The sequence below is a fragment of the Anastrepha ludens genome, chromosome 6, assembly GCF_028408465.1.
Source record: "Anastrepha ludens isolate Willacy chromosome 6, idAnaLude1.1, whole genome shotgun sequence".
NCBI classification, from domain to species: Eukaryota; Metazoa; Arthropoda; class Insecta; order Diptera; family Tephritidae; genus Anastrepha; species Anastrepha ludens.
Window position 1 is genome coordinate 72554086 of NC_071502.1, and position 16501 is coordinate 72570586.

The window sequence follows — 16501 nt, forward strand, 5'->3', positions numbered from 1 at the left end:
CGAGTTTACTAGTAGCTGTTTGCTCGCCTCGAATTGCGTGTGAATGCGGTTGCTATGGTGCCAGTTTCAGTTTGTAAGCCGCGTGTGAATTGTAGGCGGGAGAATACAGCACAACGGCTGGAAGTGGGTCAGCGACGAGTTAGAACAGCAAACATGCAGAGAATGCGAATACTGCTGAGTGCCATGGCTGCAGTTATGCTTTCTACGCAGATTCTGCCGAATACTCATACTGAATTATTTGAACGAAATGTCTGGATTAGTTTTGAGTGAATTTGCCGGACGTACATACGTACTGTAGAAGTGGGAAATATTTACCTTTATGGTTATGCACAAAATAAACGCAATTCTGCTTACAAATACTGGCGCTTATGTATTATATGCACAAAATGAACGCAATTCTGTTTACAAATACTGGCGCTTATGTATTCAATATTTGGATAGACTTCTGAGGTCCCTATAAGACGGGACTCAAGTTTTGAAAAAGGGGCTTGGCACGGAGCTATGCTAAAGTTTCATATATGTATTTAGAAATTAGTAATATGATTGAAATAGATCAGTCTCTAAAGTATCTCCTCTGTTTTAATAGCAGAGATTTCTAAATATTTTCATTTACGAATAAACGAAAAGCGTTATTTTAGTAAAGCAATAAAATATATATTAGATTTAGTAGTAGGAAAAAGAAGTCTAAAATTCAAAGCTTTATTTAAGATGTTTCGGATTGCCCGATTTGGGTCAAATATGTTGTATAATTTGTAGCGATTTTACTTGTTGCGTTATCTCAAAGAAGTCTTCGTATTTATTGACGAAAAACTCTAGAAATCGATTTTCACCATCTTCTCTTGAAACAAAGTTCTTATCACTCAGAATGTTTTACAATAAGAGAAAAAGGTGCCAGCTCCGGTGAATGCATTAAGGCCGGCGGGCCAATTAAAAGGTCAAAAAAATCGATTTTTTTTTTTTTCCTGAAATCAATAGCTTAGATATTCAAGAACATGAGACACAAATTTTCACAGTTAAATTCCAAGTATTTGCAGAGCTACAGAGCCGAGCGTAGTGCGGCGTCGAGCAACCGTGCGCTTATTGTTGTAGTTTGAAGCGCGTTTTCTCGGCTTTTCATTTTCACGATTTTACCTAATTTATGTAAACGATTGCAAAAAAACTAAACGAGCTATCCATTTCATTCAAAATGCGTTATCTTCAGTATTGTTTTCTCTTCTATGTGAACTAAAAAAAAACATCCAAAAACTTTTTTAAGCGACTTTTTACCCAGTTGAAGAGTTTTTTTTCCTTGAAAAACCACTTTTTTTTTCTACCTTCCCCAAAAATTCGAATTTTACGTGTTTCTCCCAATTTTCTTAGTTCACATCGAAGATAATTACATCAAAATTAATAATCTTTTTTTTTTTATTTTCAGATGAAAATTGCAAGTTGTATCTTGTACAGAAGTTGGATACAGGCGCTCTGGGAATCTATTGATAACTCGGCTTACAATATATTGTTGGAGATTGTACAACATTTTTTTTTTAGTTCAAATATATATTAAACTATCCCCAAAACTTCATTTGGCTAATTGTTTTTTTTCTCATCCTACAACGCTTCGCGAAAACTACTGAATTTAGGACATCTAATTGGCCCGCCGGCCTTAAAACTTCAAAACCAAGCTCCTGCAGTGTTTAGCGAATCACTACAGACGTGTGTGGCCTCAGCTAGCTTAAAGTGGTCCTATGGTTGACGGTAGAAATCGGAATTTAGTGTTTGACTATACGGAAGCAGCTCATAATAAAAGATTTCTTTCACGTCCCACCAAATACGCAGTATACAAAATATTTTTATAATTTAATTTTTTTGTCCTAAGAAAATTTTAGTAACAAAATATTTCATTATTATGCTGCTTCTAAATGTTTTTTTAATTTTTTAAATAATTTCTGTTGCTACTCATTTATTTTTTATCTAAAATAGGAAGTTGTAGTTAATTTGCATAATTTTTTTGATAGTATCGAATATATTTTTTTGGCCATCCTAATGTTTATGAATATAATCACCACGGGTAAATTCCCCTTATATGGATAAACACTTTTTAAACTCACCGAGTTAAAACGTCTAATCGACACATTTACACATTTTTTCTACATTGCTTGAAATTTTAACTCGGGCTAACGATATAAAAATTGAACCTCCAATAAAATTTTCTGAGCTAAAAGGAAGTAAAATCAAGTAAAAGAGGACTTTGAAACAAAGTAAAATATCTAATATGTAAAAAAAATATGTGACTATGACATTAGCTGTAGTCAGTTTTTAACTCAAGTTAAATATTAACCGTTTAGGTTTATTAGCTCCATTTTGTTGAATACAAGCGAGTAAAATGAAGCATAAACTTAGTAATTCTCCGTTAGGCTAGCAAATTAAATTTTCGAGCTGCATTAACGAAAGATGTACAAGAATCTGGATATTAAAATGGTATGCTTAACTATAGTAAAGCGTAAACTGCGTTTAAGACTAGGTGACAATACAAAATTATGCTGTAAGTCTCGTAAAGTTAAAAAGAAAAAAATGTTTAGCTGCTTTCAGTGATTTATCTCTAACATGATTAAGTTATTGAAAAGTTATTGTATAATAACTAATAATTTTTTGAAGATGTGTGTATAAGAGAGTCCTGTTTGCTGCTACCATTGTCTCTCCTTCCTTCACGGCTGGCGCAAGTAGCAATTCATTTTATGTTTAATATAATATTAACATTTCATCAGAGAAAAACAAAGAGTGGAAAAATGCTTGAGTTCTATGGTAATATCTTATCTGCGTTTCAATAATGTTTGAATAAGCTCACTTCATTTCAAATACAAACGTACTCATATATTACCTTTCCTAACCTAATGAGCTTCATTCAATTCGTTTATAGCTTAGTGGACTGTTCAGTGGCCAGTACTGAGTAGTTATTTACAAAAAAACTATTAACCAACTCTATGTACCATTGATCCTAACCACTTACACTTACACACATACAAACATACACACACTTAATTACATTAGTAACTTTGGACTATGGACTATGTTGTAGAGCACGGAATATTTTTGCTCAGTGCTCAAAAATTCATATCAGTTCTCGGCATACATTTACCCATGCATGCTCCTATGAGTGCACTACACGAACGAAAATATTTACATATATTTATACATCAACAAACGCACTGCACACGCAAACTGCCGCAGAAATGACTGTGGTGGCACGCACATTATCCAGTTTTTTCGTGTTTGTTTTTATTTTTCTCTATTGTTAAGTTAAATGTTGCTTTAAAGGCGCGCCGCGGAAGCGTTAGTCGCTATCGTTGCCGGCGAGTACCCTGGCCGCTTCGTTGCTGTCACTTTGGCTGTCGCCGCTACAGGCATTGCCCCCGTGCGCGTTACGTCCATCAGATGGCCAATTGCGGGCGCCGCCGGCAACGGTGGCGTTGACGAAGATGCAGGTAAATACGTCGTCGTCACTTCCGCAGCTGCCATTTGCGCGCTACACTGATCCGCCGCTTGACGTTTGATTAGCATTTGACTGGATTTGACGGCAATCCATTCATTGCGCGCTGCATCGAACCAAGTCAAGCCCAAATTGTAGCGTCCATTTAGATTGGCGTGCTGACAATGCGAGAACCACCAGCCACCCTCATAGTTTGCGGCACAGTGCGTTTGTGAGATGTCACGATCCACATCGATCGCCGAGAACTGCATGCCTTGCTGATAGTCAAGCGCATCGGAGGCATTGCCGTTGTAGCCGGCTGTATTCAAACGATAACCATCGGCGCGAGAAGAAACATAAAAATGATCATATTGAGCAAGCCAAACATTATCATAGATATCCTGCATGAGTACACGTAGCTGAGTGCAATTGTTCCGCGTCAAATGATGTAGTTGTTCATTGCCAATCCAATATTCTCCGGCAGGTTGTCCAAAGCCGGCTGCGTAATCAGCCCAAGAACGATTAAAGTCGGCGCTGCCATCATAACGTCGCTGTACAGTGGTCCAACCGTCTGCGGTGCAATGTACTGTGCGCGGTCGCTGCTGACCGGCTGGTGAAATCATAAAGAGACCGGCCTCACTTCCGCTCGGCACTTCAGTGCAATCCTGTGGGAGATTTTGTATAATGGACTCATATTGCTCCTCGACGTTTTCCAGTTTTGCGACAAGCGACTCGGTGTCGCGTGTGGCTGCTGCAGTATTTAAAGCGTTGCTGCTGAGATTATTGTTACTGTTACTTCCACGATGCTGGTGATTGTGATGCACGTGTTTTTGGTATGAGTGGTGTAACTGCAAGAATGTAAAAGAAAAATAGAAATATTTGATATAAAGAAAAAGTAATAATATTAAGAGATATGGGCCAAAGTTGAATGACTCTTACACATGTATTCATAAATGTATATATATTTGTACATATATATGTGTATATGTGGGAATAATAATATAGTATACTTGCCATTTTGTGAGTTTCGGCAAAAAGATTCATACACACAAATCCGCTATGTTATCCGCACAGAGTTAGCTCGAGTATTTATGTGTGCTTTAATGGCTTGTCTTTTATATGTAATAAATCTGACAGATGTCTGTGCAGCAGAAACTGAAATGCCACGTGACAGCTAAAGCTTTAATGGCTCACATTATGCTTCACAGCTTGCGAGCATTACAGAGTGCTAGCCAACCACTTACTTAAATCACATATTCAAGTTGGACGCGCTATTTTCGGCTAACTCTTGGAAGAGTTCTAAAAAAGTGTGGGAAGGTAAGTACATAGGAGAATGTAGACCATTTGTGGTCACAGGCAATAAACGAATAAATTAACTGAGAAGAAAATTTTGTTATACTAGGTATATTCCACAATAAAACATAATTCTATATTTACGTGTTACAAACAATGTTTTTAAAAAAAGCTGATAAATAGATGGGAGGTTGAATTAGATTTAAAGGTGACACACAGATGGCGCTATTTATCACTTTATCGCGTTGGCAATACTGAATATATATTCATGACAAAGCCTCATCCCTAGGCTTTGTTTATCAGTATCTGTCATTTCGCTGAAGTATAAACAACGCACTGTTTTCGTGCTCCGAGTATGTCAACTTTCGTGCCGTCGAAACGCAATTTGCGGGAAGCTTTGCTTTTCTGCTTCAATTTGAAAAAAAATACAGCCCAAGCCCGTGAATTGCTGCAGGAGGCTTACCCAGACCATACTCCGTCGATTTCAACATGTGAGTACTGGTTTCGACGATTCAAAAGTGGTGATTTTCACACCGAAGACAAGGAGCGTCTTGGCCAGCCCAAAAAGTTCGAGGACGCGGAATTGGGGGAATTGGTAAACGAGGACTCGTGCCAAACCCAAGAAGAGCTTGCTGAATCATTGGGCGTTGATAAATCAACCGTTTGCAAGCGTCTAAAAGCGATGGGAATGATCCAAAAGCAAGGACGTTGGGTCCCGTACGAGTTGAAGCTGCGCGACGTCGAACGGCGACTTTTTACGTGCGAATTGCTGATCGAGCGACAAAATCGGAAGGGTTTTTTGCATCGGGTGGTGACTGGCGACGAAAAATGGATCCACTACGATAACCCAAAACGCAAAAAATCATGGGGTTTGCCCGGCCACGCATCAACGTCGACGGCCAAGCAGAATATTCACTGCAAGAAAATCATGCTCTGCATTTGGTGGGATCAGGTGGGCGTCGTATATTTTGAGCTGCTCCAAACGGGCGAAACAATCACGGGGGATCGTTACCGACTGCAATTGATGCGTTTAAGCCGGGCATTGAAAGAAAAACGGCCGGAAACGGTAAAAAGGCACGACAAGGTTATTTTGCAACATGACAACGCTCGGCCGCATGTTGCTCAACCTGCCAAAAAATACCTTGGAACGCTTGGCTGGGAAGTGTTACCCCACCCGCCGTATAGTCCAGACATAGCTCCCTCCGATTATCATTTGTTCCGGCATATGAGTCTCGATTTGGCGGACCAGCGGTTCTCCTCGTACGAGGCTACCAAAATATGGGTTGAGTCATGGATAGCCAAGCAGCGGCCAGAATTTTGGAGAAACGGCATCCGGAAATTGCCCGAAAGATGGGCGAAAGTTGTAGCTAGCGATGGCCAATACTTCGAATAAAATATTTTGTACCGTTTTTTCACAATAAAGCCCCAAATCTTCGAAAAAAACCTTTAAAACTAATTCAACCTCCCATATAATAGCTGTTTTATTTATAACTAACCGAGTGGACCATTCTACAAAGGGATCAAATCTTTTTGAACAACAAATTTTACTAAAATGTATGGAAAAAAAAAATCTTTACTTGAGGCAGCGAAAATATTTATAGTCAAGTATTATTATATTTAGTGCACATTTTCATGTATAACAGTTTGAGCGATAAGTGCAGAGGAGTAGGACGCATGTGTTCCATATAGATTTTCAGAAATATTTACTATTCATATTCGTAGAATAGCATTCGACTTAAGTGACTATTGCTTTTTACTTCAAGTGCTATTTTTTAGTTATAGTAGGTAATATTTTTGCTTGAACAGCCAGTACTGCCTTACATTTAACATACCTTTGCGAACTTTATTATACTCTAACTGGTGTGTGGCACTTCCAAAAATGAAAAAGAATTTTGTAAAAATAAATATTTTAGAATTGTAGCTGTGCTACATTCGGTCAAACTCTTAACACAAATTTGTCAACAAAAAAAGAAAAAATCACTGCACAATAATTAAACAATTTTTAATTTTTTAGTAAATTTTTAACTTTTTTAATAAATTTTTAGTTTTTTAATTATTTGTTTTAAAAATTTTAGTTCTTTTGGAAATAATACCCAATTGGTCCTGTAGTGGAGTAATTATTTAAAGATGTAATTTTCAACTTCGCTATTGCTCCTTGGTGGTGTACAACTTTAAACGTGCTTTTAGCATTGTTTTTTGTTTCGTATCATAAACACAATTTCGAGGACTGACTAAAAACACATTCCAGATTTTTTTCTACATTCCCAAAATTGAAAAAAGTTAAGCAGTTTTTCAGCCGGTCTTGCAACTTAATCATTAAAATTCAAAGTGCTTCGCAAAAGATGTACTGCCTTTTTTATTGTGGTTTATAATTTTGTCTGTAGCTATTTGTACTATATCACGGAAGCATCGTAGGCAAGCATGCGTTGATTTAAGAGAGGGGAGTTATTATTATTATTAGAAGGCCAGTACGCACTGCGACCACAGCTGATCTATTGTGAAAGGCCTATTTTTGTAACCCTAGAGTTTTAGGCTTTTTAAAAATTTTAGCACAATTTTGGGTTTGTTGTTCCAAAGATTGCATGGAGATACTGCGATACCACCAAGGTGATGAAGTCTCAGGACATTCACAAAGCACATGTTCTGAGCTTTCTATGTCCGATTCGCAAAAGCGGCAGGTATTGGTCTCGGATAGACCAATATTATTTAGATGGTACCTCAGGCTGCAGTGACCTGTAAGGTATCCTGTTAAAAGACGCAGATCTACTCTGTTTAGTGAGAGAAGTTTGTCAGATATTCCTTTGTTGGGACTTAGGAATAGTTCGGCTTGACGCTGACCGGCACAGTTTAGCCAGTGTGCGGCAAGTTTTCTTTCTTCCCATTTCCTAAGGAATTCATTAATGTCGCCTTTTGTCAGTCCACAGAAAGGCTCAGGACAAGTAAGTTGCATATTTGCTCCTTGTTTTGCAAGGTCATTAGCCATTTCATTTCCCTCATGTCCTTCATGTCCCGGAATCCAGCATAGTGTTACTATGTTGAGGTTCGTGTTGAGAAGGTTTAGGCAATCATTTACCAATTTAGAGGTGATAGTTGTTGATAGAAGGGCTTTTAGAGCCGCTTGGCTATCTGAAAGTATGTAGATGTGAGTACCTCTCATTTTCCTTCCAAGGCATTCTCTCACACATATTTCAATGGCATGTATTTCTGCCTGGAATATTGTTGGGTAGGATCCCATCGGAATCGATTTTTTGAATTTGGGCCCATTGATACCTGCCCCTGTTCTACCATTTTCCAATTTGGACCCATCAGTAAACCATAGCTGGGAGCCAGGTTCGAAAGTGATAGAGTTAGTTCTCCAGTCTGTTCTTTCATTAATTATAACTTGGAAGTTCCTGAAGAGTATTGGTTTGGGTGATAGTATTTCATCCCTATGAAGAATGGGACTATGTAGGAAGTCTTCCAAGACCTTTAAATGTCCTTTCATATCCCCACTTTTAAGTTCAGATATACGTTTTAATCTTAAGGCACTCGAGCGAGCTTCCCTTTCAATTAGAATTGGAAGCGATGGTATGTTCAGGAGCACACCCAATGCAACCGTGGGGCATGTTTTTATAGCCCCTGTAATACCAACACATATCAGGCGATGCAGTTTGCTTAATTCGTTTGCTGCCTTTCTTTGCTTGACCTTGGGCCACCATGCTAAGGATGCATAAGTGACTAAGGGAGGGGTGTTAGTCCTGCCCACATATTTAGCAACGAAGGGGCTACGACCTACAGTTTTGATTTTAGTAAGCGAATATTTGTCGTAAATATAGAGCGCGTGTATGAATTATCATAGATTTGTTGTAAAAACCTTAAACGCCACTTGGTTTGCCGCTTAGGAAGCAAGAAGAGTTAAAGAAAGTCACAAGTGATTGTTCAAATATATCTACTTATGTATGGTGGTACTTCTGGGGTACTTACTGTAAATTGTAATCTTGGACCGAATCTTGGACCTAACATTCGCTCAGGCAAGTGTTCTATCGTAGCTAAAAAGGCAGAACGTGACCTATAGATCATAGCAGATACTTTATATGACGCAAGCTTTAATTGATCCAATACTGAACTCTTAATTATGCGTCCTAAAGACATACTCGTATATCAGAAGTTAGAGAAAATGTTCGATTTTGTTTGAATCACTATATACCTAAGCGGTGCTGAGACTATGAAGACAAAAAGCAATACTGAAGCAATACTGGAGAAGCAGAAGCATGATCGTGGGAAGTTTGAAGTGCTGCAAAGTAAGTAGAGAAGGATACTGCTATTACCAGCAGATGGTAAAGCAACGAAGTGTTGAAGAAGCAAACGACAAATTTCAGTTGTCGTAACAGATGTCGAAAGTATGTAAAAGAAAACTTTTGAGTGTTGGAGAGTTGGCCAAATTATTCCTTTTTCTTTGTAAATTTATTACAACTATTAAATGCCTATGTTTGGGTTAAGAATAATTAATTACATAAAGAAAAATAAATTTGCGTATTTGTAACTAAACGAAAATGAATAAATTATTTATTTAAAAGAGGGATTTGAATTTTTAATAATAGATTACAGAGAGAAACAATTTCAAATCAATCCAACATTTGGAATCAACAAAATTCAAGTGCCTTTGACTGGAACTGTTTCCAATGAAGAGCAACTGTCACCCTTAAAGACTTAGCCGCTAGCGCCTTTTTTGTTGCAGTACTAGTAAATATAATTATATTTTATTTGTAATCAAATAAATGGGAAAAAGTAAACAAATAGAGAAATAAACAAATAAATAAAATATTTAAATACAAATGTATTTAATGAAGAAACAGAAGTAATAAAACGTCACTTCAGTTCTTCATTTTTGCACAGTCGTAATCGGTAATTGGCTTAAATAATTATTTCCAAAATATCTTTTACCATACTAGATATCAACAGCTTTCCATTATCGTTTCTTGTGCTTACTGGAAAAATTTCCCATTGTAAAAAAACCCAAAATGCCGAGAAAACCGGCTTTTAAAATTTCAATCTATTATTTCTCCTTCAGAAAAGTAAAAACAAATTTCTTCTAAGGAGATGCATTAACCGTTATGCATTTTTTCACAGGATAGAACAGGAGCTTTTAATTTTTATTTTTTGATATGGCCTTCTTTTAGAAAACGGGCCAAAACTAAAAACCAAATTATGAAACTTTGGCCAAATTATAAGATATTTTTCGCAGTTTAATTGGCAACATTTTCATCCAACGTATAATACGAGTATATGCACGTCAAATGCGTTTCAGAAATCATTTGGCCTAACGTATATAAGGCGTTTTTCAATAGGTGCGCTTCAACTTTTTTCCAATAGGGAGGGCGAACGACGCAATATTTTTTATTTTTCGCTTGTCATTTGTAAACTTCATTAGTATACATTTCATCATGGAACGCTACACACTTGAGCAACGATTGCAAATCGTGCACATTTTTTATGAAAATTTATAAATTTTCTAAAAAATCATCTTCAGTGATGAAGCTCACTTTTGGCTCAATGGCTTTGTCAACAAGCAAAATATGCGTTACTGGGCAGAAAGCAATCCACACGTGATTCATGAGGCACCGTTGCATCCCGAAAAAATCACTGTTTGGTGCGGCTTACATGCCGGCGGCGTAATTGGCCCATATTTTTTCGTTGACGAGAACGATCGCCACGTTACTGTGAATGGAAATCGATACCGCGACATGATAAACGATTATTTTTGGCCGCAATTGAATGGTATGGACTTAGACGACATGTGGTTTCCACAGGACGGGGCCACACAGCACACGCTACAATTGATTTGTTGAAGAGTAAGTTCGATGAGCGCATTATTTCCAGAAATGGACCGGTCGAATGGCTCTAGACTATTTTCTTTGGGGTTATGTGACGTCATTGGTCTACAGTAACAAGCCGGCGACGATTTGTGAGCTCAGAGCCAATATTGAACGCGAAATTGCTGGAATGCTGGAATTTCGGCCGATTTATGCAAAAGAGTGGTCGAAAATTGGGTTCAACGATTGGACTTCGTAAAACGTGCACGCGGTGGTCATGCAAAAGAAATCGAATTTCATACTTAAATGTATATGTTCAAACTCGATAATAAAAAAAAAATTAGTTAAAAAAGTCAAACCGTTTGTGTTTTATTCAAAAAAGTTCAAAAGTTGAAGCGCTCTTACTGGAAAACGCTTTAGATGTTAAAGGTGCTTAATGGGTTAATTGATCCAAATGATAGTGGTTACTTCATGATATACCATTTTTCAATATCTTTCCACAAAATATGCATTTGCTTAACACTAGCGGTTTCCAGCTTTTAATTTTTATGACCCTGTTTACTACGTCGTTATTTTCATTCTTCTCCACTCGGTTCGGTCAGTTGACTTTTTCATTTTCCAAAACCTGACCACTTAAAATATGGTCTTAATTTTTTTTCACCCAATAGTCAACTGCAACATCTTTCAACATCCTGAAATCACGCGCACTCTGTCCTTCACGTTTTCATTCAAAAAATTAGTAGACAAGTGAGTGGAAAAAGGAAGTGATGAAGAATGTCAGGAGCACGTCGGAAATCATTTGTGTCGTCTTTATGCCGGAAACACAATTTAAGTGTGGTCCGCTTGAGAAGAACGTGTCGGCAAAGGGAATTTTAAGAGCGCCTGAGTGGTGGGTAGTTAGAGGTTGACCACGAAAGATGAAAGGGCATGAAATAGTGGAGAAAATATATTGGCAGCTAACTTAGAATTGATTTTGTAAGAGATGTAGAAGAGTGATCATTGTTTAGTTAGTGTGCGTGAATTTAACGAGTGGCATATAAGAGTGGCACAGTAGAAATCGACTGGGTTGGTCAGTGGGTGTGTAAGTCAGTGCGATATCTAATGATGGAGTCAGATAGCAGACTGACTGAGTGTACGCCATGAGTATGTCAACAAGCGAACAAAATTGAACGATTTCGCACATAAGACACCGGAATGTAAAAATATAAGATAGAATAAAACTGAAATAACTATAATACTATGCGAAGGGAATGCAGAATACAAGTAGTAAATATAGCGAATGAGAAGCAACACCAAACGGATGTTACAGTAGCAAGAGCACAATAGAAAAATAAAAATGAAAAACGAAAAACAAAAAACTAGAAATTACTGTACGCTAACGGAAACGGATGTCAGCTTAGAACGCACGGATGTTGGCGTGGCTAAGCGCGTGGCCAACAAAGGAAAGGACGCTCACAATAATGAAGAAAAAGTGGTTCGGTAACAGGACACGTTTGCACGCCTGTGAATGCGTAATGTGGTCTGGAAAGCAAGTGAACAAATAGTGTTTGATATGTATGTGACACAATCGGTATTTCGCATAGAGTGGTGCGACGAGATTTGCGGGCAAGCTAGTTGCTGTGCTGGTGTGGTTTGGCGTTAGCTGGTAGCTGTTGGCTGTTAGTCGTTAGCTTAGCAAGAAAGCGACAAAGCGGTAGGTAGGTATGTATGTGCTGGTACACGGAAGGTCTCTAAGCCAACAGTATGAAACAGTCACGCGTCGTTGGCTGTAGTAAATTGCTACCATTTAAGATCGCATGCTGGAGATTTGTGCTCGTTATGTAATTTTCTTTTTGACCCCAACTTTTCTATTCCATCCTCTTTTTTCACAATTTTAAACTCGCTTTATTATTTTAGCACTTTGTGAAAAATAAAATAGCAAATTGCTTAAAAATGAGTGAAATAACAAAAAAAACAAGAAAACAGTTTTATCGGAAATGAGTGTAGTAAAGTGTTTCCGGCCATTAAATTGATAGCCTTGCATATGTTGACACGGACTGATTGCTTCGTGCTTGGAAATAATGATTTTGTAATGTTTTTCTTTAGCTATTACAGTGAATTGTTTGCATTCCATAGCATTTAAGTATTCAAAATATATATATATTTATATATATATTATATATAACTGGCGCTTACACCCTTTTTGGGTGTTTGGCCGCGCTCCTCCTCCTCTTTGTGGTGTGCGTCTTGATGTTCCACAAATAGAGTGACCAACAGTCTCAGACCGACTCCGAACGGCAGATATTTTTATGAGGAGGTTTTTGATGGCAGAAATACACTCGGAGGTTTGCCATTGCCTGCCGAGGGGCGATCGCTATTAGAAAAATGTTTTTCTTAATTTTGGTGTTTCACCGAGACTCGAACCTACGTTCTCTCTGTGAGTTCCGAATGATAGTCATGCACCAACCCATTCGGCTACGGCGGCAAAAACAAGAAAAAAATGTATCCAGAAAATAGAAAATAGTAGTACCTATTATTTTCACGAATAAATCTGGTTTGAAAATAGTAGGTACTATATCGCGCGCAAAAAATCGCGCCTATTATTAGTGTTTGAATGTGCATCAGCCATATGATATAACCAGTCATTAGATTTTAATGTGAAACTAACTTCCCATTGAGCTAGATGCTAAAAATTTTCGGCACAGCTCTCGAAAATATTTCAGTGGTAAATCCGATAGGAGGATTGGAGTCGAAATATTCAGAAAAACCATCTTTATAGGCAAAATATATAAATAGATTCGCTCAAAAAAAATTTTTTTTTACTTGAAAAAAAAAAAAATATTTATCTCGTTATTTTGGATTTCTGTGCTATTATTATATTGCTTTTAAATTATTTAAATAACTTATTGCTGATTTTTAAACATTGTTTCATCTTACATAGAAAATTGAAGTTTTTTCAGGGTTCTGCTAAGAAGTAGTTATTTATATTTAATTTATAAATGTTATTGGTTTTTCTTTTTTTGTAAATAAAGCAAGGGTAATTAATTTTGTATAGGAATTTAATTTGTTGTATTAATTTTTTTTTAAATATACAAGGCAAGTCTTACTCATTCATCTGTTTGAACCATTAAAAGATAGTCAGTTAGTAATCTGACACAATGCCTGCAGTGTCATCTGTTCAGTGAGTGCACCTAGAGTAGCTAGATTATCTGACATTGATGATGTCTTCTACAGAACTTCAATGTCTTCTTATTATAACTGAGCGAAAGATGTGACACTTTTAGCCATAAGAAAACCTTGTCTGAGTCCAATCTGGCCAAATGAGTAGAAGTATTATTTTCACATACTATATGTACGTATATGACCTGGCAGTCATGGTACGTCATAGTTACTACCATAGTTTACAGGTGACTTACATTTCTGAACAAATTTGAAGCAGTTAGGGGTCTACCAAATGTTTTACACCTGCCTTTCACAATTCTAAATAGCATAATCCGCGAACAATGGGCATTAAATTGGCTTATAACAGCAAAGCATATCTCTCAAGAGAAAAGTTAGCATTATTCAATTCTCTTTCCTACTGATACCACAGCTCAATTTTTCTTTAGTTGATGTGATGATTTCAAAATCCGTTTAAATAGTAAGGACATCCATACACATTTTATTGATATATAAATACGCAACTAAGTTATTTAAAAAGCCGCTAATGAGATGCCTTTATCTCAAAAAATTCTGATTCTAAAAAATATCTTTACTTGTTAAATTTGAATTGGAAAGCTTCTATGCAGCATTTTCCTCACGCTTGCCTGCTACTGGCCTTCTATGAAGTAAGCACCAATTTTCGAAAACAACAAAGCACACGAGACATTTTCCTAAAACACCCAGGCACCAACGCAACCACATGAACTCACCTTGTGCTCCTCGCTGCGATGTTGCTGTTGTTGCATCACCGCACGCTGAATATCCTGTGAAACACTCTCGAGGCGATCCAATTTGCCTCGCAGCTGTGCCACTGCCACCTGCAACTGTTTGTTACCATCTCGTTCATCCTGCAGTGTGCTTATACTCACAGCCATAGCTTGCACTGAACGTGCAACATTCTTGCCCTCTTCACGCAGCAAACTTTGTTCGGCGGTAAGCTGTGCACTAGAGAATTCTAATTTGGATATTTCATGCCTCAATTCTGGTATGTTTTTGTCGATTTTCGTTTGCAAACTCTCGACATCTTCGAGCAGCTCTAACATTGAAGTGTGCAATTTATCGAGTGAGGCAATTTGTCGACTCAAATTGAAATTCGCATCGGCCATGCGATGCTGTTCAATTTCCAAGCTACGCACACGCTCGCCAATACGATGATACTTCAGTTCATTTAATTGAGATTTGAGTGAGCGCTGTGCTAGTTGAAGCTCGTGCATTTGCTGGCGTTGGAAGCGGCAATGACGGCGTTTGTGATCAGCAGCTAGTGGGTCGTTGGTTAACTGGAAATAAAGAGAATGTAGATGTAGAGTTTGGAGAGGTTAGTGATACCTAGTGATATGAATAGATTATTAGCAAGTGGAAAGGGATATTGAAGTACAATATATATGTAATATGAGTTTTCTTTTGAATTTTAATATTTGTTAGAATGTATGCGGCATAGATATACAGCTTGAAGTCGATTTTTATAAGTCCAGCTCCTGTTGTGTGAATGCACATATCAAAATCATTTTAAACTGAGATAGATTATTTGGAAAAAATGAACATGCTTTACAAACTTTAAAGAGTTGAGAAAAATACATCGTTACATCTTTAAGAAAACTAGGTTGCACGGACTTGCTTTACTCAGCTCCTATGCACTAACTCTTTATGGTAGCTGGTGACAGTACAATGAGTTCCGAGTGAGGCATATCAGATAACATGTTAGACCTATTACCTCATATACGCTAATAACCATGCACAGAATGCTTCGATTGGCACAGAGTTTCCTCTATTTTGAATCTATCTTCTTCATGATGTTTTTTTACCCAAAGTGCATAAGCTTATAAAAGAGAAGTATTTATAAGCCAGAATGCGCAAAAACTCATAAAATAACTGCGAAAAATCCAAAATAGCTCAAGCAATTGGGGTTACCTTGGATGGCAATATTTAGTGCCAGCAAAAATGCATGCACACACGAACCTACCGAACATAGTGTAAGTAGAGTCAAAAGTTATAACACCGATTCAGTCATTCCCATGGCAGCCGGTTATATGTACTGGGATGAGTCGATTTATTCCTGCCACCCCAATAAACTATCTCTGTTTAGCGTGCTGAACCTCACCCCTCGCCTATTATCATTGGTGTAGCTACAGCAATGAGCCTAACCCTGGACCGAAGTTTATTTCTGCTGCATTTGCTAAGAAGGCTCCAACCAAACTCAACTTCAATTATTGTAGATGTAGATAAAGACCCACAGGGGGTGGTCCACACGGTTGTGGCTACATGTTTCTGTCGGCTTTTCCTTCGCATAATGTGCTAGTGCGCGAACTAAGCGCGCAAACGGAAGCTTCACGGTTCCTCGGAGCACCAGTGCAGCATCACTCTCCCATTTTTTCTACACAGCTGAAAATATTCAACATTTATATATTGGCTATGGAAATAAGTTTCCGCCCACGTAAAACAGATGTCGCTGCTGATACTATTTTTGTGTTCCCTCTAGTAAAATACTGGTGATTTGAAGGTGTATGTGTTAAGTCTCGCTCGCAGTAGTTGGCATTCGATTGACACGTTCGTCCCGAAAAATCAGCATTTGCGGAGAAGTCATGCTTAATTATTACCTTTTCAAAAAAGTGCAGAGGAAACGTGTTGTATATTGATAAATTTTTACGGTAATCACGCTACATCAAATAAAACTTGCAAAGTAGAAATTTCGACGTGCGTGATAAAGATCGCGAAGGGGCACCGAACATATTCGAAGATACTCAACTGCAACAATTATTGTATGAAGAAGCATGTCGAACCCTTGATGATATGT

General features: G+C 37.7%; 1 protein-coding gene across 1 annotated transcript in view; it reads right to left on the reverse strand.

The window, feature by feature from the left end:
- Positions 1-2995: 2995 nt before the first annotated feature.
- Positions 2996-16501, reverse strand: part of LOC128867112 (protein scabrous) — a 158386-nt gene continuing 144880 nt past the window's right edge. The window contains exons 3-4 of the mRNA XM_054108211.1: positions 14421-14987; positions 2996-4293 (exon numbers count right to left, since the gene is read on the reverse strand). Of these exons, the coding sequence (XP_053964186.1) occupies positions 3289-4293; positions 14421-14987 (1572 nt within the window). The 3' untranslated portion in view covers positions 2996-3288. The remainder of the gene's footprint in view (positions 4294-14420; positions 14988-16501) is intronic.